At 37.9% G+C, this 21,769-nt stretch overlaps 1 protein-coding gene across 3 annotated transcripts in view; it reads left to right on the top strand.

The window, feature by feature from the left end:
- The window catches only part of MYH10 (myosin heavy chain 10), a 104,233-nt gene that overhangs the window by 62,145 nt on the left and 20,319 nt on the right, over nt 1–21,769 (top strand). For 2 of the 3 annotated variants that reach the window (XM_075169773.1, XM_075169774.1), the window contains exons 7-22: nt 1,882–1,945; nt 3,558–3,656; nt 4,604–4,747; nt 5,045–5,140; nt 8,602–8,720; nt 9,172–9,324; nt 9,723–9,896; nt 11,704–11,877; nt 13,645–13,759; nt 17,379–17,572; nt 17,840–17,961; nt 18,294–18,363; nt 18,463–18,623; nt 19,243–19,351; nt 19,434–19,565; nt 20,893–21,099. In XM_075169773.1, coding sequence (XP_075025874.1) covers nt 1,882–1,945; nt 3,558–3,656; nt 4,604–4,747; nt 5,045–5,140; nt 8,602–8,720; nt 9,172–9,324; nt 9,723–9,896; nt 11,704–11,877; nt 13,645–13,759; nt 17,379–17,572; nt 17,840–17,961; nt 18,294–18,363; nt 18,463–18,623; nt 19,243–19,351; nt 19,434–19,565; nt 20,893–21,099 — 2,133 coding nt within the window. Of the gene's footprint in view, nt 1–1,881; nt 1,946–3,557; nt 3,657–4,603; nt 4,748–5,044; nt 5,141–8,601; nt 8,721–9,171; nt 9,325–9,722; nt 9,897–11,703; nt 11,878–13,644; nt 13,760–14,838; nt 14,902–17,378; nt 17,573–17,839; nt 17,962–18,293; nt 18,364–18,462; nt 18,624–19,242; nt 19,352–19,433; nt 19,566–20,892; nt 21,100–21,769 lie in introns of all 3 variants that reach the window. The other variant, XM_075169772.1, reaches the window with a different exon arrangement.

Here is a 21,769-nt window from a genome sequence, read left to right as displayed (position 1 = left end):
GAAGTCTCTGTGGTACCTGTTCTGGGTAGAAAGTTGTCAGCTGCCATTCTTGACATGCTAGTGCTGACGCATGCGTTATGTATCTAGTCTATTGGCTGAATTTCAGTAAAATGTCAGTTCATTCTTTGTGACAGTTATAAATATAGCTTTCTGGAATTGTTACTGAGCAAAAAGTATAAATGCTTCAGTTACAAGCTGAGCTTAGAGTGTTCTGTTTCTTCATACTTGGAAGTCTGAGTTCAAGTGCTGATCCCTGACAGGGCATGCTTGAAAACAAGCCTTGTTCCTTGGCGTGGTCATTTTAGCCACTGGCTTTCCAACCAAACTGCAGATTGAGCAGTAGGGAGTAACCATTGAAGCTAATTTAAAGTATTCCACCAGTTTTCTTGAAACTTGGAGAAATCACTTTGAAGATGTACAACCACAGTCACGGAGCAGTTGCTTTGCTCTGAGACTAAGTCAAGGCTGGTAGGTAGGTTGTACCTTTTCTGGATTCACTGGTGTGGTTTGCAGGAGAAACTTGGTCACTCTTGTGCACACAAATCTTTTTGACATGAGTGGGCTTATCAGGGAAGTTGAAGGGTAGGGTGTTCTGGTAAGAAGTTGCAATAGCTCACATGATTGCAGCAACTTGTTCAGGCGTAGGTCTGCAGCGTGGCAATATAGCCCCCAATATACACTTACTAGGTCCGGCCATTGCTAGAATACATACATTCTATAAGCTTGTAGGGTAAAATATTTACTATGAAAATCAATGGTACGTCCCTGAGCTGAATGGATCTGCCAAACAGGAATTCACTTTAACATACAGATAGGACTAATCAGTCAGACTTGAGGTAAGTGAGGATTTGGATACTGATTGGAAGACCGTTTTCAGAAGGCCTCTGCAAAAGATATTAGTAGGTGGCTTTGTGCAGATACCATCAAAAGAAGCATTTAGACAGTTGTTAGCAAACTGCTGCGATGTTCCCTGATCTCCAAAACCTGTTCGTATATGGATAGAGGACTGTAGAAATTGGATGCAATGAAAATGGGAAACCTAGTGTAGTCACTGGGTATTCCCACTGGTTTTTTCACATGTTTGCAACCAGGGGAATACCTAACAGTTTCACGAGCACAAACTTGAAATACAGTAATGGTGCTGTTAAGTGGTTCAACTCCAAGCTGCAGCCTGTTGTCCTGTTGGGAATGTTCATAGCCAAGTGACAAATCAGATTGGGGAACTGATGTGGCTTAACACTGGTATAATATAACCACTTGCAACTACTTTCTTTCCAAGAGCTGCTCTACGTGTGGGAAGTGTACTCTTTATTTGGGCCTTTGTGGAGAAAAGGAGATGTATGTGGAAGAAATGGGTATATTTTCTCCCTCTTAGTCCTTTCTTTACCAACTGCTAGAAAAGAGAGGCCATGCAGATACCAGCCATCCCGGTTTTGGAAATGGATGTAGAAGTGTGATAAGCTGGGCTGGGCAGCACACTGAGGTTCAGGATTGCTGCAGATAAAGCACCTTTAGGCACCAATAAGTTTTCTACAGAAGTATGTGCACTTAAAATCTCAGTGTTGCTTTCAACCTTAGACAGCATGTTTTGTCAATGCGAGAAATTGAGCTTCACTTTCAGAAAAGTTTTTCATAAGTCTGGATTACAAACATATCTAGAATACTAGTTCTTTAATCTTTAGAAAGTGTTTGTGTGCAGCATAACATATTCCATTGAAATGATGGCTGAGCACATTGAAGGGAAAAGATTTCATTTGAACTTGTGTGAAATGCTTTTTATGTGAATACAAGTAGGATTATGTAGACATACGTATATAGACAGCATTGTTGTTGTAATAAAAAAAATCAGTAATTACAAAAAAACTCCTCTTTTCTTTGCAGGGCAAGTTCATTAGGATTAACTTTGATGTTACTGGTTATATTGTTGGGGCCAACATTGAGACATGTATCCTATTTCATGCCACATCATTGTAAAATGCAAGTTTCCGGATTGTTTCGCTTTTAACCCTAGAATTCATTGGAATGCAGTGAAAGGTTACAACATTTCTACATTCCTTTGACAACATCCATCTCTTCCTTTGTTTCAAAATAGCTGATCAAATATCACAAAGTCAGTGTGCTTACTCATGCTTAGAAATTGGATACTCCAAAATTTAGCACTCTGAAATCTGCTGGATTTCTGCTGGATTTTCAGGCTAGCCTTAAAAACAGGGTGCAGTGTGCTTGCTCTATGAATATTTCTAGAAAAAAAAGCCTTCCTAATCAGAAGCTGAGCCACTGTATTGTGTGAAAAGCTTGGTTTTGCTCATGTCAGCACTGCAGAAGCAGCTCTCTGCCTGGAAGAAGGTGATGCTCATTATAAAGTGATACAGCTGGAAGTGCTCAGACACCTTCTGTTTCCTTGGGTCTTCTAGATACCAGCATAGGTTCAATAGCATGAAGCCTACTTCAGTTTTAGCTTTAAGATTAATTTTTATTTATGATTGCATAAGAACAAGTAAAAATACTTGCACTGAAAGCCCTTCTCTGAGGTTGTTTTCTTTATACTAAAAATAGTATGTGTGTAATTTTTTTTAGCCTGTTTTCTGGGGGAATAGCAATAGGGTTGTCATAAAATTACGAAATCGGAAGTCTTAGTAAACAATATCATGTGAGTATTAATCATAAACAATGCTGCAGCTAAGCTTTTGTTCTGTTGCTATGAGTTAAACTGCTTAATTTTAAGTGCATTGAATGTTTGGAACTGTCACAAAATATAATTTCCCAATAAGGCTGGGAAAGATGTATAGTTATTTAAAATATACTTTAATGATAAATTTATTTTTTTCATTCAGTATAGCACAGGAATGAAGGCACTTTCTGCTTTTATGAAAGTTCAGATGAATTGTTTCACCTAGAGCTTTGTGAAAACAGGAGGACTTAACTCTTAGGGAATTTTTTCTTTATCACAAAACTCATCCTTGCTCGTAACCTGTGTCGTTTCAAATCCCTGTTCCCGCATTTGTTTTATGATATGGAATATCAAGAAATAAGAACTTACATTACAGCTTATGGCAGCTTAGTGGACACTATCTGCTGCACAAATTGAATTTGGGAGCTGTTTAAAGGCAGTGCAGATTGTATGTAAAAATCCAACGCTTGAAAGAAATGACAAATGCACTTCAGATAAAGTACTTTTGAGTTCAGCAGCTGCTGGGGTTTTGGTATTAAGAGTTAGGCTATGACCTTAATAGAAGAAGTGACTGAGAAAGAATGGCCAGCTCCCCCTCTCACTTAGGCTTCAGCTCCATTACAGACAATTGTCAGCTGCATGTAGCAGGGCAATGCAGTCAACAGCCAAGAAATGAGTTTGCTGAAATTAAATGTGGGCTTCTACCAGTCTGAATTTGAAATCTCTTATTTAAAGTTACTGAAAGTTCATATTGGACATAGTCCTGTCATTACTATTAAAGTTCTGTTTGGTCTTAAAGTAATTATATAGCCTGCTTTGAAAGTTTTGTTTGCACTGGATGTTTTTAACCAAGAATTGTAGAAGATCCTTGACTAGTTATAATCAGACTTGTTGGAAAAGTCTCGGGCTGTTCGTCAGGCTAAAGATGAGCGGACATTTCATATCTTCTATCAACTACTAGCTGGAGCAGGAGAACACCTGAAGTGTAAGTTGAGAATCTCATTTTGTAAACCTGTTGCTTCTGCGTGCCGCGTTTGTTATCTCAGTGTTAACACAGTCGCATTTGAACTATTCTTTGGTCTTGAAACAGTGAGTTTTAAAAGAGGAATGAAAAGCCAGGTGGCTTTGCTTTGAAATAACTTCTGTGTTTTATCAAGTACGCTGTCAAGCAACTGTAGCATTTCAAGCAAATGGCTCCTACATGGCAAAGTCCAGTTTGGGCAGCCTCTGGCTGGGAATCACTGGATTGAAACTGCAGTGCTCCCAGCTGATCAATAACAAACCTGGTCAGCAGTGACAGCCGCATCTATTCTGGACCATGCCTTCAAACTCGGTAGAAAAGGAGCCATTTTAGCAAAACATAATGAAACCCTGCTTCCTTCAGCTATTGCAGTACTATGTTGATTATCTTCTACTCTCTTCCCCCCTCCCCCCCCGGTAACTGGGAATTTCTGTTAAGTTGTGATAAGTGAAACTACATGAAGGTACAGACTTCAGAGAATTGATCCACTCTCTCTCCTCCTGTATTAGATAAACTGGTGTTTAGCATTCTTGAAGTGGTAATCATCAATACCTAACTCCATATCTGCCTATGTCTGTTACCTTTCAACAGAGATACTTCTTTTAGGATATTCCAAATAGGGATTTGAGATTATGCTAGATCTGAGTTGGGTAATGTTCTGTTTACAGGCTTAATGCATTAAAGAGCTAATGTAGGTTGCTACAGACAGAGATTCTGGGAATCTGGCTTCAGTTTCTAAGGTACACTCATATTTTTTGAGTTTCAGAAGCTGGTAAATGGCTTTCAGCGATATTTGAGGAACTGATTTCGTAAAGCATAGTTTGCGCATTTAGTGAGAACAGAGTACAAATGGGTGTGAACAGCATTTCTTTAGCTTATTTTTCTGTCTCTTCCTCTTCCCCCTAATACAGCTGACTTGCTGCTTGAAGGATTTAACAATTACAGATTTTTATCTAATGGCTACATCCCCATTCCTGGGCAACAAGACAAGGATAACTTTCAGGAGACTATGGAAGCCATGCATATCATGGGATTTTCGCACGATGAGATCTTGTGTAAGTTGTTGAGCCTTTTGGATTTTTAAAGTGTACTTTTTTCTCTTGCACACATGCGCACTCACTTGCTAATTTAATGTCCCCAAGTTTAATGTTGCTTCGGTGTCTTGACAGCTTGCAGCAAATGTTTGCTTAACATGAGCTAGAGTTGAATTAAAGCCATTTGCCCAAAAAGTACAGTACAAACTTTATTTCCTTTCTGAACTCATACTTTGAATTTGGAACAAAAGTGACACAAGTAACAGAAAAAAAATTCTTCTTCAATTAAACTGTTGCATATGTCTTTTGGTAACACAGCAATGCTGAAGGTGGTGTCTTCAGTGCTACAATTTGGAAATATTTCCTTTAAGAAGGAGAGAAATACTGATCAAGCTTCTATGCCAGAGAATACTGGTAAGTTGATCACGTTTGTATGGCTTCCTTTAACTTGCGCTGTAGTTTTCTTCCTGCCATTTGTTTAGTGCATATCTTTAAAAGCACAGAGCAATCTTCTGAGCTTCCTTGATAGTGTTCTGTGCCAAAGAGAGGCCATGACTGTTGTGGTAGTAGCCAACGGGCAATTATTAAAACTCTCCTCTTCCATTCTCGTAATGCAGACAAATTTAAGTATCCATCAACAGAATTTATGCTGTTTGCGTTGCTTCTAAACTTTTGAAGAAGTATTTCAGTTGTAGTCTTGTTTATTGCTATCTACAAAGACTTAAGCAGTAGGAAAAAGTGCATGCTTAAATCAGTTTGTTTTCTTTGGTTCTTGACAGCAGTTTTCTTGCCAATGATAAGAGCCCTGGAGCCAAGCACAACTTCCATAGTGAAATGGCTGAACATAAGAATGCTGTATTTGGAAAAATCTGATTTCTGAAGTGGCATGGCAGTGTGACTAAGATTTAATTTATCAGTTAGTACCCGCAATGAGATCAGCATATTGAGGAGTATATTTCTTAGATAGCCGCTGAAGCAAATCTCGGGTTTTTAATTTGGTACTTCAGTACCAGCCTTTTAAATGCTCTTGTGGAAAGTCAGGTTTGAGAATTGACATCAGTGGAAAGAGCAGTAAGAACCATCATTCACAGGACCTGCTGCACATGCACAACTCAAATTCTTGTCTGTGTCTCGTTTCATAATTGTCCTAAATTGCTAATGTGCATGTAGGCATGTAGGTTGCTTGCAATGTCCAAAATTTTTGTCATTTCTCAGCGTGGTGGCCTGCTGCCCAAAGTGCTCCAGCAAGCAGGTATGGATTAAAGGTCAATAGTTGATGACTCGATATTTGGCTGGCAGTTGGCGCTTTGAGTTTTGCAGTGAGGAGAAAAGGTTGGGTGAGGGATTAGTTTTTTGGGCTTTTAGTGCCAGCTTAGACAACTTGACTGAGTCACTGTCCATTTAGAACGTGTGATGTAGAAAGATACAGATGCTTCTTACTTGCTGACTATCTTGACTTTTGTTGTATTACCGTTGTTTTTTGGACATAAATTCTGAGTTATAATATTGGATATAAATGTATTTATACTATTGGATATTTATAATACTGGATACAAAATTCTGAATTATAAAGCAAAGATGCTGAACAGCTCAGATCATAGTTAAAGCACGTTTCTGTTTTCTCTTGTATTTAAAAATTACTTCATTTGGTTATGTGGTCTTTGTTATTGTATCTTTCTGAAGACACTGAGTGAAACTGATCTCTCCTTTCTTGAAATCTGTATTGTCCCATCTCACTGTAATGGGTTTCCCTAGTGTCCTCCAGAGAAATAAGTGTGTCTTGATAGCGATTCATCTCATTTAGAGGCATGTGTCTGAAATAGGTCAGGTTACTGTCTCCCTAGACGGGAAGGAATTTGTGTGGGTAGTGGAGATATGAACCTATTCAAAGAATATGGAAAGCAAATTCTGCCCTATAGATAATAAATATAGATAAACAAATATCGGTTTCAAGTATAGATACAAGAGATGGCAAGAAAGCCATAAAGCCTTCATGGAATGAAGAGGAGGGAGAAGCTGTATTTAGAGAACCATTTCATGCTTACCAGATTTGGAAGAAGCCTTTCTACCGAAAGGGCAGAGGTTCATAAGCAACCTCATAAAGTTCAGGCTTCAACTATGGTACGAGCTTTTCAGTATCTTTGCTTTATAACAATTCAGAATTTTATATGCAAAACCCCATCGTAATAAAACACAAGTCAGGATAGTCAGGGCTTTCTACAATCGCACCTTTTAAATGGACCTTCCTCAGTTATAAACCAACAAGATGAATTACGCTTTTTTAAAATGCAAGATTAATCAAGCTGAAACAGTGTGAACCAGTCCTACCCTTAGAAGTGATAGAGCTTTGACTTGAAAATGGTTTAGTTTCCTTCAGTCAAACCTCTGAAATGCTGGCTACAGCCTCCCTCAGTGTCTGAATTGGATGTGATTTTTAGTATTGCCTCTGCTATGTTTTATTGTTATTATTGTTACCTAAGCTATGGTTTATTACAAACTGGAAAGGTAGGGACAATAAATTCCATGTCACAGGTTCATGAAAGAGGAGCTGAGTGTAATGTTTGGAGTACTGCATGGGGGGGGGAAAGCCCTCCTTCCTTAAAAACTGTAATATCCTTTATATAGTATCCATTGTGCCACAGTACCGAGCTGATGCTCATGGCTACTTAATATTTTCAAGTTCTTTTTTTTTTTTTGTAAAGATCCTGACAACACTTGCTACTTGACACCTAAGGTTGTAAGTTTTATCTGATGTGCTGATGTGTATTTTTATACTCAAAGCACAGAAATGCTCCTGTATGTAGCTAAAGTGAAAGGATGCTACCCTAATTTCACTGATTGTGTGTTGATTCATGAACCCTTCTAATGAATATATGGCCAGACAGAGAATCTAAACATTAAGAGCAAGTAGCAGTGTTTTTAATACCAGCAAAAAAAAAAAAGCAGAGGAAGCTCTTATATATTAGTATTAAAATCTATTTTCCAATGCTGATTTGTAAAAATAGCTTTTTTTCATTTTGACAGTAAAACAACAAGCTGTCAGGTTACAAAGATAAAGGGTTAAAGTACTTACTGGATAGTGTGGAGGGCTTCCTGCTAAAGGGCAACACTTACCCAGACCTAAAAATACCTTTAGTGTCACTTTCATTTTTAGAAGTATGGAATCATAAACACCTAACCTACTGGAAAATTTACTTAGAAAAAGGGGTTGATGCAGCAAGAATATGTAATGATGGTGTGGATAACGTGTTATTTCAAATAACGAACATGACACCAGGAGAGTTCATGCTGTCTAAAGAAAGTGCGCTGCTGCTTGCGTTGTTATTCTATATAAAATATTACAAACCCATGTTTTAAATAGTTTAAACAATGTATTTTGATATAGTCTGTAATAGAAGCATTACACTGGCATACCTGCCTAAATTGAAACAGTTTTTAAGCAACCTTTAGTATGACGGTTGCTTATCAACCTTTAGTGTGATATCCTCATACTGTGCTTTTTTTTCTGGAGATGAGAAAATGAATGTTCGCTATTAAAGTATCAAAATGAATGCTAGTATGTGGGCTATGGCCTGTTAAATGACGTCCTTGCAATTTCATGAAATCTAGTGTTTTCTGCACTCCCCTAATAAAATTCAGTGGTGTACTTCTGTAGAGACTTCCATCAGCCTTTGAGGTGGAATCCCTGCAGCCGCAGGCTGTGAGATAGGGTAGGTCTGTCCGCAGGACAGAAGTTCATCGCCCTGACTGCTATTTCAAATGGCAGTTCAATTTTTAAGCTGGCATATGATGGCCTTTGTCGGTAGCTTGTTTCACCGATGTTGCTAGCTGCTGTGGAGGATTTAAATTCTTCGATTTATTACTTTGATCTCCAGTCGCACAGAAACTCTGCCATCTACTGGGAATGAACGTAATGGAGTTCACCCGGGCCATACTGACACCGCGCATCAAAGTTGGCAGAGACTACGTTCAGAAAGCCCAGACCAAAGAACAAGTAAGTTTCGGTGCTTTAAAGATGAAGTGAAAGTGTACCTCATCTTGATTAACTCTTAATAAAGAAAATTGGAATTAAGTGTGTACTGCCACTGACCTTGTTTAAGCTTACTGTCTTTATTAAATGTTCTTATACGGTAAAAATCAATGGTAGAACAGAAGAAACCTTTCCCTTTCCTTGACCTTCTGCTGGTTTCATTCTTTAATGTCATTGTTGTATGTATCAAATGCACAGAGAGCTTCTGTTTTTTTTTTTTTATGGAACAGTTTAAAAACAAATTTTTCATGTCATTAATCAAACTACATACTGTTTCTACTGCTTGTTTTCATTCCTCAGTGGTATTAACTCCATTAAACTTCTTCTCTTATGTAGTTATTTGTGATAACATTCATGTCTGTGTTCTTTTGATGACTTCTCCAGGGCAAATAAATTTTCCTGTTTGGATTTTCAGGCAGACTTTGCAGTGGAAGCTTTGGCAAAGGCCACCTATGAACGCCTCTTCCGCTGGCTTGTTCACCGCATTAATAAAGCTTTGGACAGGACCAAACGACAGGGAGCGTCTTTTATTGGAATTCTGGATATTGCTGGATTTGAAATCTTCGAGGTACTTCAAAACACTGCTAATCAGATTTTTCTTTTCCCTGTTAATGTGCATTCAGGACCAAGTGTAGAGCCACTTAATCCATGCATGTTCCAAGGCTGCAGGAGGGTTTTGTTTTGTAGTGTGCAAATGCTTTGACAACCCTAAATTACAGTGCTAAATTCATACTTTAGTCTAAATCATTCTCTTATACGTGATGGTTTTTCCTACTATACATTATTTAATTATATGCAGCACAGAACATAAGGGATTTGAATAATGTGTTTTCCAATTTTCTTTACAATGTATTTGAATGCTGCAGACTTTTGGGGAATTTCCTTGTAAGGTCAAATTTTTTACTTCCAGATATGTGATAAATCCTGTCACTGAATTATTCTTGCTTATTAATGTTATTTTTGCAGTTGAACTCCTTTGAGCAACTCTGCATTAACTACACCAATGAGAAGCTTCAACAGTTATTTAACCACACAATGTTTATCCTGGAGCAAGAGGAGTACCAACGAGAGGGTATAGAGTGGAATTTCATTGACTTTGGACTGGATCTGCAGCCTTGCATTGACTTAATCGAAAGACCTGTAAGTTTGTGCATTAATAATGCTCTAGGAGCAGAGATTCCATTTATGGGTTTGTCTTTTACTGCCTGCAAATTGTAGGACTGTACAGAGATTTCTTGCAGAGCTGTCACAAAAAGTGAATTAACTTGAAGGCTGAAATCCGAAGTCTAAAATACCGTGTATTAGTAAAAGGATTTATCCTTATGGTATTTTGCCGTGATGTTAGGGTAGAACACTGAGCTAAAGATATTAAGCTACTATTCTTACACTTTTTCCCCTAATACTAAGTCTTTAGTCTTGTCACTTTCATTAAACAATGCCACTGTGTTATAGGAGCTTTAGAGTGGTGGCTCAGTTAGAAAGCTTTGCAAGACTTACGGTAAACTTGTTTTCATTTGAGATCAATAGCAAAATTTCTCAAACTTCATTTAGGGTAGAGTTTTCCCCATAAATCTGCCTTGCGAGTAGGAAAGCAGTATCTTAAAGGTGGTTTTAATCACTGTGCTTTTTAACATGTTCTTCTGGTTGCTCAATATACGGAAACTTGAAGAGGGCTTCAAAGAGCGGGAGGAGCAGTTGGGTTGCAGAGGACGGGGGAGAACAAAGATCATCCTTCCTGAAATTTATCATTCTTCACACCTCAGAACTATGCTGTCAACATTATTTCATGACCTTTTAAATTGAACCTAGGGCATTGTAGTTACTACTCTACATTTCTGTGTGTGTATTCTAGAATACACATAAGCTGCCAATGATGCTATGCATCCTGAAGAGCAGAAAAGCCCATGAGCCACATTGTTGATTTTCTTTAGAGAGGGAAAAGGGAAATCTGGTTTCAGTTATCAAAGGTTTGCACTTTGTGTGTGGAACTTCAGAAAGTTCTGCCTCCTTGGAACGTAAAGTCTCTGCCAAAAAGCCTGAGGGGGTAAGTGTGGATGCTTTCAGTATGCAGATGTTTAGGTGAAATCCTAAAATGCATCAAATTACTTGATTTTACTTTTTCTTTTTGAAAAGCAAATATAAGTACCTTCATAATTGTTCTGTAAATGTGATGCCATGTAGTAGGCATCTCTCTTCAAATGTGTAAACTTTACATTCACTAGAAACTTTTGAAGAATAAATTATTATAGACTCTTTTTTTCCATTGCCTTCCTGTGTACATCAGTCTGTCTTCCCTGAGGAAAATGATCCTGTCAAACAATTCTACAGCTGCAAAATACAGACATTGCTTGTTCCCTACTTCACTTTAAGAATAAACAAACCTTCAAATAGAGTGCTTAAATTGTATGGAAAGAGAGGGAGTATATGAAACTATGCTGGCTGCTCAAGTTAAGCCTGCTGAATCTCTTTGGATGCTGCTACTGGATATCAACACAGGGCTTGGCAAGAGGAGCCTCAGTGGCTGCCACAGTAGTATCGAGTGGCTGGGAGGGATAATTGTCTTCAGTTTAGCCCACATTAAAGCATGACATTAACTACTGTGGAGATACAGATGAGCTGCTGTGTACATATTTGTCGCAGAAATGTTTGGAAGGTAACTCTGGAGGTCATCTATTCCAGTCTCTGCTCAAAGCAAGTCTCTAATCAGCACTAGATCAGGTCACTCATGTCTGGCTCCAATATACATTAGAATGAATTTGTTTGAACCAATCATAATGTCATTCATTGAATTGGACTCCTCCACAGCTTGTTTTAATTTAATTCAAATTTGAATCAGTTTAGAAAACTTCTTATTGTGGCATTCGATGGTGTGTTTTAAATATTAAAATAAAAAAAAATTTTAAAAAATATTAAATATTAACACAGATTAAATCCAACTGCATTTCAGGCAAATCCTCCTGGTGTGTTAGCATTACTGGATGAAGAATGCTGGTTCCCTAAAGCTACTGACAAGACGTTTGTGGAAAAATTGGTCCAAGAGCAAGGAACCCACTCCAAGTTCCAAAAGCCAAGACAGCTAAAGGACAAAGCAGATTTCTGCATTATTCACTATGCGGGGAAGGTAAGGGTTAGATGTTAAATACTTGGTTAGACATGTTGGTTTTGGGAAAGTACTACGTGGTATAACTACGAAATTTAGAAATACTTGTGCAGGAGGGTGACCTTGTCTCATTTTCTTGAACATATTCAGGAGAGCTCTTGTTACCAAACAGGCAGAACTGAAAAATATAAATTAATATTAAATAAAGCACATATTTCAGTTTCCTTTAATTTTGTTATCAGATCTTTTTTCAGGACTTGTATTGAAAGGAATCTCTTCTGAATATCTGTTTCCAAGTTGATAGTAGTGCTTGAAGTAGGGCTGTGTCAGTACCCTCTTCACTTTTATCTCCTCAGTTCACATAAGATTTTCAGTATATCCCCTTTTATAGGTAAGCCGATATATTTTTGTTTTTACTGTTAGTTCAATCTTTATTCTCCCATTGAGGAACGGAACTCAGGTGCAATGTGAACAGGCGCATGAAATAACTATGCGGTTCTTGTCAGCATTTTGTGGAACCTTCATGATCACCAGGTCTATTCCATAGGGCCACGCTATGTAATTAGTTTCATAAATAGTTAAAACTTAATTCTAGTACCAGTTTTTGCTCTGATATTTAGAAGAAACTGTGCAAATGATTAAGAGCCATACTTTAATTTTCATTTAAAGTACTAATGGCTTGTTGTTATCTATATCTTGATGTCAATGGTGCCAAATAGGTAATTGTAGAAAAAAATGAAATAAAGAAATTATACATTTTATTGTATCTATATTTAAAACAGTAACTTAGAAATAATGAAATCATCACTGTTACTGCAGTTAATAGTAGATTAGTTGTGAAACAAAAGGTTACCTTTAGGTAATCAAAATGAAGTAGAACAGCTTGGTACCTGACTACTGGAGAGTAATTGTTCTGAAGAATGCTTCACTGCTGCCAAACTGAGTGGGCATTTCTGGGATACTGGCACTGCATTGCATATCTTCCTCTGACAGAACACATTTTTCAATTTTCTATCAGAATGCGTATTTCCTTCAAAACTAGAATCGTTTGTAAAATAGCTTTTACTGCAAGAAGTACTAAGATGATGATCTGATTTGGTTTTGGATGCTAGAAGCATTTAAATGTGGCTTTCCTTCCAAAACCCTTACTTAAAAAAAACCTCACGGTTTGTTTGAAGGAAAAACATGCTAGTCTACATAGATGTCTTGTTGGACTTATGGAATTTTAGGGCTCTCTTTTTGGTTTGGGATGAAACCATGCTGGTAGCACTGAGTTTTCAACTGCTGAGCTATAGTTTAATTGCAAACCACAGAATTGGTTCTTTCAAGATAAGAGCTTTGTTTGTTTTCTTTACAGAATAAAGTGTTTTAAGTACAACTGCTGTAGTGAAATTTAAAAAAGATCATGTTGCAGCACATCCGTAATTTACTCTCTAATAATTTAGATAAAGTAATTAGGATCTATACTGGAGTTGTTTTTACAGCTTCACAGTGAACAGTGAACCCTTATTTTGGCAATAACGCTAGGCTGAACATGTATACCAGCTATTAGTAAGCAAAAAGTCCAATTGCTAAATGTTTAAGAAAACTCCCATAAGAATAATAACTTTTCATGGTACATTGAACTGTTCTAAAGAGGCACAACAAACTCATAGCAAGCAAACATCAAGAAGAGAATAGGAGGAAAACATCAATATAGTATTTTGAAAGCTTTTTTTTTTCATGCTGGTAAATTTAAAACTAAAGCTGGTAGTCTATCTGATCATGTGCAACTTGGCTACTCTACAGGTAGACTACAAGGCAGATGAGTGGTTGATGAAGAATATGGACCCCCTGAATGACAATGTGGCTACACTCTTGCACCAGTCTTCTGACAAATTTGTTGCAGAGCTTTGGAAGGATGGTAAGAGATCATGCTCTGAGTACAGAAGTTGTTAGCGGTTTTACCTTGCCGGATGAGTTATTTGTTTTGTGCCTGTTCCTTCCTCACCCTCCACCTCTATGTTGTAAATATCTACAGCATTTTCTCTATTGTTTAGTGCCAAAAGTACAAGAAGGAAGCTGGGTTGCACCTATGGTCCCTTGCACATGTACCATTTCTGAGTAGCTGCTTCTCATGTTCATTATTTGAAGTGATATTCACTTGCTACTTGTTACCCTGTGTCGAATTCCATCTGTGGAATCTTGTCCAACACTCTTAGTTTGAATTGCTGCAGTTAAGTCCTGAATGTAATCAGCTGTAGTGGTACTTGCTGTTAATAAAATGTTGTCTTATGTGAGCACCAGCACAATTGTTTCTTGTGCAGTAGTGGGTCATATCCTGGAAATCTGCATCTTCTAAAATAAAATTCATTAACAGCCATACTAGTGCTTAGATATTGCATATTAAAATCAAATGCAATATTTTCCTATTTTAACTGTACACTGCTGTTTAGCTAGTCTACCTGCGCATCAGCTTAAAGTATTTATCAATGTTTTTACCAAAATACCCCAAGAAGCAGAAATAGCCAAATAAATACTTACAAGAACTTTTCTATTCTAGTTTTTAATATCACAGTGTATTAATTAGAGTATATTTACATGCCACAGTGTATAAATCGTGTAGTTTCTTATTCCAGGAGGAAATTAATCTTGTGATACAGATAATGCTGTAGGTTAATACTGAGTTTCCCTCTTATTCTCAGGAATACTTATTTGATTCAGCTACAGAGAGCAGTTTTAATGAATATATAAAGAACTTTTTGGTTGGGGATCTGCTCCTTTCCTTTTGAGTACACGCACAGAAGCAAAAGTGTTTTGGTCCAAATATGCAAAACTTGCTTCCACAAATAATTGAAATGTGCATGGAATATGTTGTGGCCTAATTACTTTTGTAGCACAGTTAAGTCTGTTTGCAATTGATAAACCTGTTCTGTATACTAACTGAAGTGTCTTGTGTATCTGCTCTTCTGTCTTTCTGTTTTTGCTGTTTCTCTGCCTTAGAGATTCAGAATATTCAGAGAGCCTGTTTCTATGACAATATTACTGGTCTTCATGATCCACCAGGTGAATGGATATAAAAACAGTAGGCCTACTAAAGGCAGGGCTGTTGTATCTACAGGAAAACCATTTTTGCTCGTAGGCTTGCATGAACTTTTCATTTCATGCTAACTTAGGTATACCTCCACAAGGCAAATGGTCTCTGAGTGCATACCTATTCAGTTGCTGCTGCATACATATAGCATCTGTATTTTATGCATTGCATTTAAGCATTGCAGATAAAAAGGTTTGTTGCTTCCTAGTTCCATGTTGAGATGCAGAATTGCTTCTTAAGTGATAATTCTGGTAGCTCCAAGCATTTGAGAGAATGCATAAGCTTTATAACACTATCAAGCTTCTTTCTGCAGTCCAACATTGACAAAACTCTGGAACATTTTAGAATGTGGATGTATTTTTTGGGAGGAGAGCTGAAGAATGTATTGAAGTATCAGAATGAGTGCTGCAGTTGTAGTGGGGATAGTAAGTGAAATAAACTTCTTCCAGACTTGTTGGAATTGTTCCTTTATTTAAAAACCTCTTAATTTTAATATTTCCCTCTGTAGAATCTGTACACGTTTTTTGAGGTATCGAGAAATCAACAAATTCACTTGTTAATGTCTTTCTGAAAACGCTTCAGATATTTATCCAACCTCTTCCTCATCCTTCTTGTACTCCTCTCCCAAGTTTAGAAATATGTGTATATGAAGGTGTGCCTTCAGACGTTCAATCTTTCCTTGAGTTTATCTTCCCCTACTCATGATATGTCACATACTTGAGGAAGCTAGTGGTGTTTCCTAAAGTAATTACTACAGGGATTTTGTTCAGAGGCTTTAGCTAATGGATGACGGTCCAGTCATGCTGTTCAATGACTGCTCTTAACCTATAGGGAAGGCATAGATTTAACTTTAATAATCCTCATTGAAATACAAGTAACCGTATTATAGTTGGGGGACAGAGGGGAGCAAAACAAAAGATGCACAATTAACAGATACATTTACAAAATTTTAAAAAGTACGTGGCCAAACAGAAGTTGAATGGTGTCCAGTCATTAGTGGTGCCTGGTGGGTGCATGTTTCTAATATTTACAAGCTGTTACGTTCATCCTCTGTAAGACTGATTCCCAGTAATCTCATCCCATTTCTTGTTTAGAACTGAATTCTGCTTCAAAGTAAATATTTGGGGTATGATCTTAAGAACAACTTACCACCTACTTATTCTTCTAACTTTAATAAGCAGCTTAGATTCTTGTGTTCAAAACTGTGTGGAGGATTTGGGCTCTGCTCTATACTACATGCAAGACTACAAGTGATTATTGAAACTTGTTGCCCTGTATTTTTCTGCTTTTAATTTTCCTTTTTCTGTAGACCTTTGAAAACCAGTTGAGTACGAATATGAAATAAAATATTGTCACTTATTTCTCATACAAAAAGCTAATTCTGGTAGCAAAGCAAAATTCCCTCTGCTTGGGTTTGAAGGAATTTGAAGATAACTTCACAAAATTTAAATTGTAGCCTACGTATAGTTGCTTGTTTCTGGCTAGCCAGCTTGCATTTCATGAAGAGCCAATGTATGTTGTGTATTTGCTCAGTCCTAAGAAGTGCCAACTATAATTATTAAGGTGTAAAGCCACCTGTATATTTTTTTAGCGAGTTGTTTAAATAATTGTTGACGTGCACATGGAATCATGTTCATGTTTTTGGCCTAAAGGTTTTAATGATGGCAGTCAGATTTCTAATTTGTGCTTCTGAAGAAGAAACCATAGAGATCCTTACCCAAAATGTTAAAAAAAAAAAAATCAAAGAAAAATCTCTATTCTGATGCTTTATAGCAGCTTTGAAGTGCTTTGGTGTGCAGTTTTCCTGTTTTGAAACTTCTCTTTTGCTAGGGAGGTCTTTGCAGTTTTATTATAAAACTTGGAAGAATTCTTCAAAATAGCAGACTAGCAGAAGTCTGGCAGATACTTTTTTTTTCCCCTCTGTTTTCACTGAAACAACACTATTTCCAACTCTTCTGTAAATAGCTATGCTTTCAAAACATGTTTGAATATTCAATGAAACTCAGATTTAATCTATATAATTATCATAAGTGACTCTTCATTTTAAGCAAATATGCACAGATGTCTAATTCCAAATATTCAACCCAGAAATATTTTGCATTGTAAGAATTCAAATAAAGGCCAGTTTCCAGGCAACTTTGTCTCTCAAAAGTTGACTTAAAATAAAGAAAATGGCTTTCCTGGTCATGTAGAACTGCAAGTAAAGAGCTGGATATTTTAGTCTGTACCTATTAAAGCTACACTATTCTGCTGTATAAGTTTGTGGCTTTTGGTTCCACTGCTTCTGCACAGCGTCCCTAGTACATGCTGACTGCCTTGCCTACTGATGGCATCTTCTGTCATTTGTTCCACAAAGCTTCTGCTGCTGCACTATTGCTCCTCTTTCTGCCTATCTTTACACCTGACAAATATTAAAGTCCACTTAATTATTTTCACTTGTCCTTCCCAGTGGATCGTATTGTGGGTCTGGATCAGGTCACTGGAATAACAGAGACAGCTTTTGGCTCTGCGTACAAGACCAAGAAGGGCATGTTTCGTACTGTTGGCCAACTGTACAAAGAATCTCTCACCAAGCTGATGGCAACGCTCCGAAACACTAATCCCAATTTTGTTCGCTGCATCATTCCAAATCATGAAAAGAGGGTATGTACTACAGACCACTTCTCTAATACTTTCTCTTTATTGAAGTCTTTACATGCATTTTAAGTCATGCTGTCTGTGTCTTTCTTTTGAAATCAGAAGCCAGGTTTCACAAAGTTTTCACACTGATCAAATATCTTCTCAGTATTCCCCACACATCCCCTTATTTAGACAGTTGACTTTGTAGAGGGTAGCCTAAAAAACATTAACTACAGTTTTTCATTAATACAAATTAAAAGACTAAAAATCATGCTTGTTTTGTTTGTCCAGGCTGGAAAACTGGATCCACATCTGGTTCTAGATCAGCTTCGTTGCAACGGTGTTTTGGAAGGAATAAGGATTTGTCGACAAGGATTTCCAAACAGGATAGTGTTCCAAGAATTTAGACAGAGGTAACAGCAGGAACAGTCTTTTGAGTTTTTATAAGATAAAGTTCCTTGTTAAATAATTGAAGACACCCCACACCCCCAATCCCTCCCCCAACCCAACTGGAAGAAAATCCAAAATCATATGTGAGGCCTTGAAGTGGCTTGAACTTGAAGCAGTTAAATATTACAAGTTTATTCTAAAGACACTAGGGAAGAGGAAACCAATCTAAAATGGACTTCTGGAAAAACTTTCTGGAGAAATTCCTTAGGTGTGCACTTCATGACTATAACTTTATGGGTTTATAATAATGTAGCTTATTGTTGAATGTAAAGGTGTTTTTTCATTTGACTTAAAGGTATGAGATCCTTACTCCCAATGCAATCCCAAAAGGTTTTATGGATGGTAAGCAAGCCTGTGAGCGGATGGTAAGTGTTTACACCTATATATTGTTAAAATATTGAAAAGTTGAAACAAAAATTGTCCTTTCCTTGTTGTAAATACAATGCACTTGCCTGTCCATTTAGATCAGAGCATTAGAGCTGGACCCTAACTTATACAGAATTGGACAGAGCAAGATCTTTTTCCGAGCTGGTGTCTTGGCACACTTAGAAGAAGAACGAGATCTGAAGATCACAGACATTATCATCTTCTTCCAGGCAGTCTGTAGAGGATACCTGGCTAGGAAGTATGTGTGCTCTTATGGTTTGATTTTTCTTGTGGTCATCTTCAGCCTTTTTGATAGGGAGCTATGCATTAAAACTTCCATTTCAGGAGAGATTTTCTTAAGAAAGCGTGTTGCCTGATAAACCGTATTGTTGTATCCAGGGTAAATAAGTGAATTTTTGCCTAATAATAAGAATTTGTACCTTCATTCCATAGCAGTATCTCCTTTCCTTAATCTTCCTTTTGTGACACATACAGCAGTTTATGGTACAGCTAGTGGCTGCAAAAGATCTCTCTCTTCTCCACTGGAAGTTCTTGGAGATACTCTGAAATGTTGCTTTTCTGAAATTAAAGGACAATTCAGTGTCTAATCCATCCTGATTTTATCTTTTTAAGAAAAATGTCTGTTAAGAGTAAGAACAAACAGTATTTGTAATTGTTTTGAAAATGGTGAATCCAGCTCTTTCGCTGCTTCTTTGTATAAGGAATGAGTACTCATAAATCAGTGTAGTCACTGAAACTTAAAAATAAGCTTACTTATGGTCTGCAAGTGTTCTAGGGCTGGGTAACCTAAAAATTTAAAACATGGACAGATGCTCAGCTGTATTTAACATGAAATGTTTTGCTCTTTCTGTCTTCAGGGCCTTTGCAAAGAAACAACAGCAACTGAGTGCACTGAAAATCCTGCAGAGGAATTGCGCTGCTTATTTAAAGCTTAGGCACTGGCAGTGGTGGAGAGTCTTCACGAAGGTTCGTTATATTCTGTCACTTTCTTTGACTTTTGTAAATAGGTAGATGCAGGTTCTTACTTGTTCATTTCAAATCTTTGCAGGTGAAGCCTCTTCTTCAGGTTACTCGTCAAGAAGAAGAACTTCAAGCCAAGGACGAAGAGCTAATGAAGGTGAAAGAAAAACAGACAAAAGTGGAGGCAGAACTTGAGGAAATGGAAAGGAAACATCAACAGGTTTGTGCCCAAGATCAGCTTTTGATATGTAGAATGTATATTGCACTATGTCCTGCGTGAGGGAGCCATGTTCAGGAGATGCTTGTGAAACAGGAGAGCTAACTCTTTTTACACTCTGCTAAAATCTGGAATAGGAAGATATAGCATGAGCTATTCCTCCAGGAATGCAGAAACATCATGTTAATGAAACTACACTTTTTTTGCCTTTCCAAGTTTACAGGGGAATTTCAGCAGCAGTGCCATTTTCCTTTTCAGATGTGTTTTCAGAGTAGGATATTTCTGTGGTGTACATATGATGTTTAAGACATGGGGAAGCAATTACGAAAATTATTGGACAAAACTGAAAATGAGTTTATGCTGATAAGCAACAGTGATATCAATTTAAAGAACAGCTGAAAGAGATTCAGTAAAGATAGACATGTATTTATCACTATGGTAATTTTGAGACATGATAGAACTGGGATGGATATTTAGAATGGCAAAGCATCAGTTCCTATTGATGAAAGGGCTGGAAGGCATGGCCCATGAGCTGCTCTCTACAGCGTCCTGAGGAGTGGAAGTGGAGAGGGAAGTGCTGATCTCTTCTCCCTGGGATCCCGTGACAGGACACATGGGAATGGTTCAGAGTTCAAAGCTGCATCAGGGTTGGTTCAGACTAGATATTAGGAAACATTTCTTTACCGAGAGGGTGGTCAAACACTGGGACAGGCTTCCTAGAGAGGTGGTCGATGCCCCATGCTTGTCAGTGTTTAAAAGGCATTTGGACAATGCCCTTAATATGCTTTAACTTTTGGTCAGTCCTGAAGTGATCAGGCAGTTGGAATAGATGATTATTGTAGGTCCCTCCCAATTGGGACTATTCTATTCTATTGTCAGGTTTCCATAGCAAGAAGTAATGTGTCCCAGTTCTGTTCCAGTGACTCCAAGTGCCAGCTCCAGCCCAGCTGCCCATGGCACTGCTCTGTCACTATGCAGGGAAAAGTGCGAGGAACAGTCCAGGAAACAGGCACTTCCCTCATCTTTTTGCTGCTGGTAGAACAGGGCATATGGGGTAGGTGCAGCGGGATCTGGTCCTTAGACTGGGGGGACAAGTGAGTCAATATTGCTGTAGCCCTATTATGAAAGCTGGTGTCTTCTGGACTGCTGGTAGAGCCCTTTGCTAAAAGTCTTTGGTTTTGGATATTGACCAGGGTTGGTCAGACCAAGTCAAGAGTTGGAGCAGAACTTGGCCTTTAAGTAAATTTGTAGTTGTCGTACATATAATCTCTCATGAGAGACTTTGAAATGTTGTTTTTACTGCTTTACTATGTTTTGTGTATATTTGCAGCTTCTAGAAGAGAAGAACATTCTTGCAGAGCAGCTACAGGCTGAGACAGAGCTCTTTGCAGAAGCTGAGGAGATGAGGGCTCGCTTGGCTGCCAAAAAACAAGAGTTGGAAGAAATTCTCCATGATTTGGAGTCCAGGGTTGAGGAGGAGGAGGAAAGAAACCAAATATTGCAGAATGAGAAAAAGAAAATGCAGGGCCATATTCAGGTATGCCTCTTGGTAGCTGGAAATGGAAAAGCATGCGAACAGGACAGTTAAGGATGGAAAAGCTCCCTCAGCATCTCTACGGCATGGAGGAGTTTAGCTCCTTAGCACCATGTGTGGAATAAAATCAATTTGAATTTTTTTCTCTTCTCTTCCTGTGTTCAGTGTGTTTAGCTTCTTGTGGTCTCCAGGCCTATGAGGGTGAGGAAAGGAAAAAAAAAAAGTCAGAATGCCCTCTTGGTAGCTTATGCAGATAGAGTATTAAAGGTAGCAAGCACCTCTCGGAGCGAGGAACCGGGAATGACTGCATGGGGCTTACTTGCTTTCTTATAGAAACAAAAACTGATGGGATGATCTCACTTATGAGAGAAATGTTCCTTTTTGACTGAAATCCAGTGAATATCATGAAGAATATTCCATCTTTGACTTTTACAAAACTAAGACAACTTTATCTCCTCCAAGTTATTTGGGGTTTGTTTATGAAAATCAGATGATTTAGATGCTTCCTTTTGAATACACGGAGACCTTGAAAAAGGGAATACCTGAGAACTTACCTGTCTTTCAAAATATTCAAGGTACTTGAAGGGGAAATAAAGCCCACATCTCGGAGCTCTTGATGCCTTTTAATAAGCGTCCATTAATGTGTGGCTGAGAATCTTATTTAAAACTGTGA

This window comes from Calonectris borealis, chromosome 20, assembly GCF_964195595.1.
Source record: "Calonectris borealis chromosome 20, bCalBor7.hap1.2, whole genome shotgun sequence".
NCBI classification, from domain to species: domain Eukaryota; kingdom Metazoa; phylum Chordata; class Aves; order Procellariiformes; family Procellariidae; genus Calonectris; species Calonectris borealis.
Note: the sequence above shows the minus strand (reverse complement) of the source record. Positions and strands in the feature narration are given on the sequence as shown.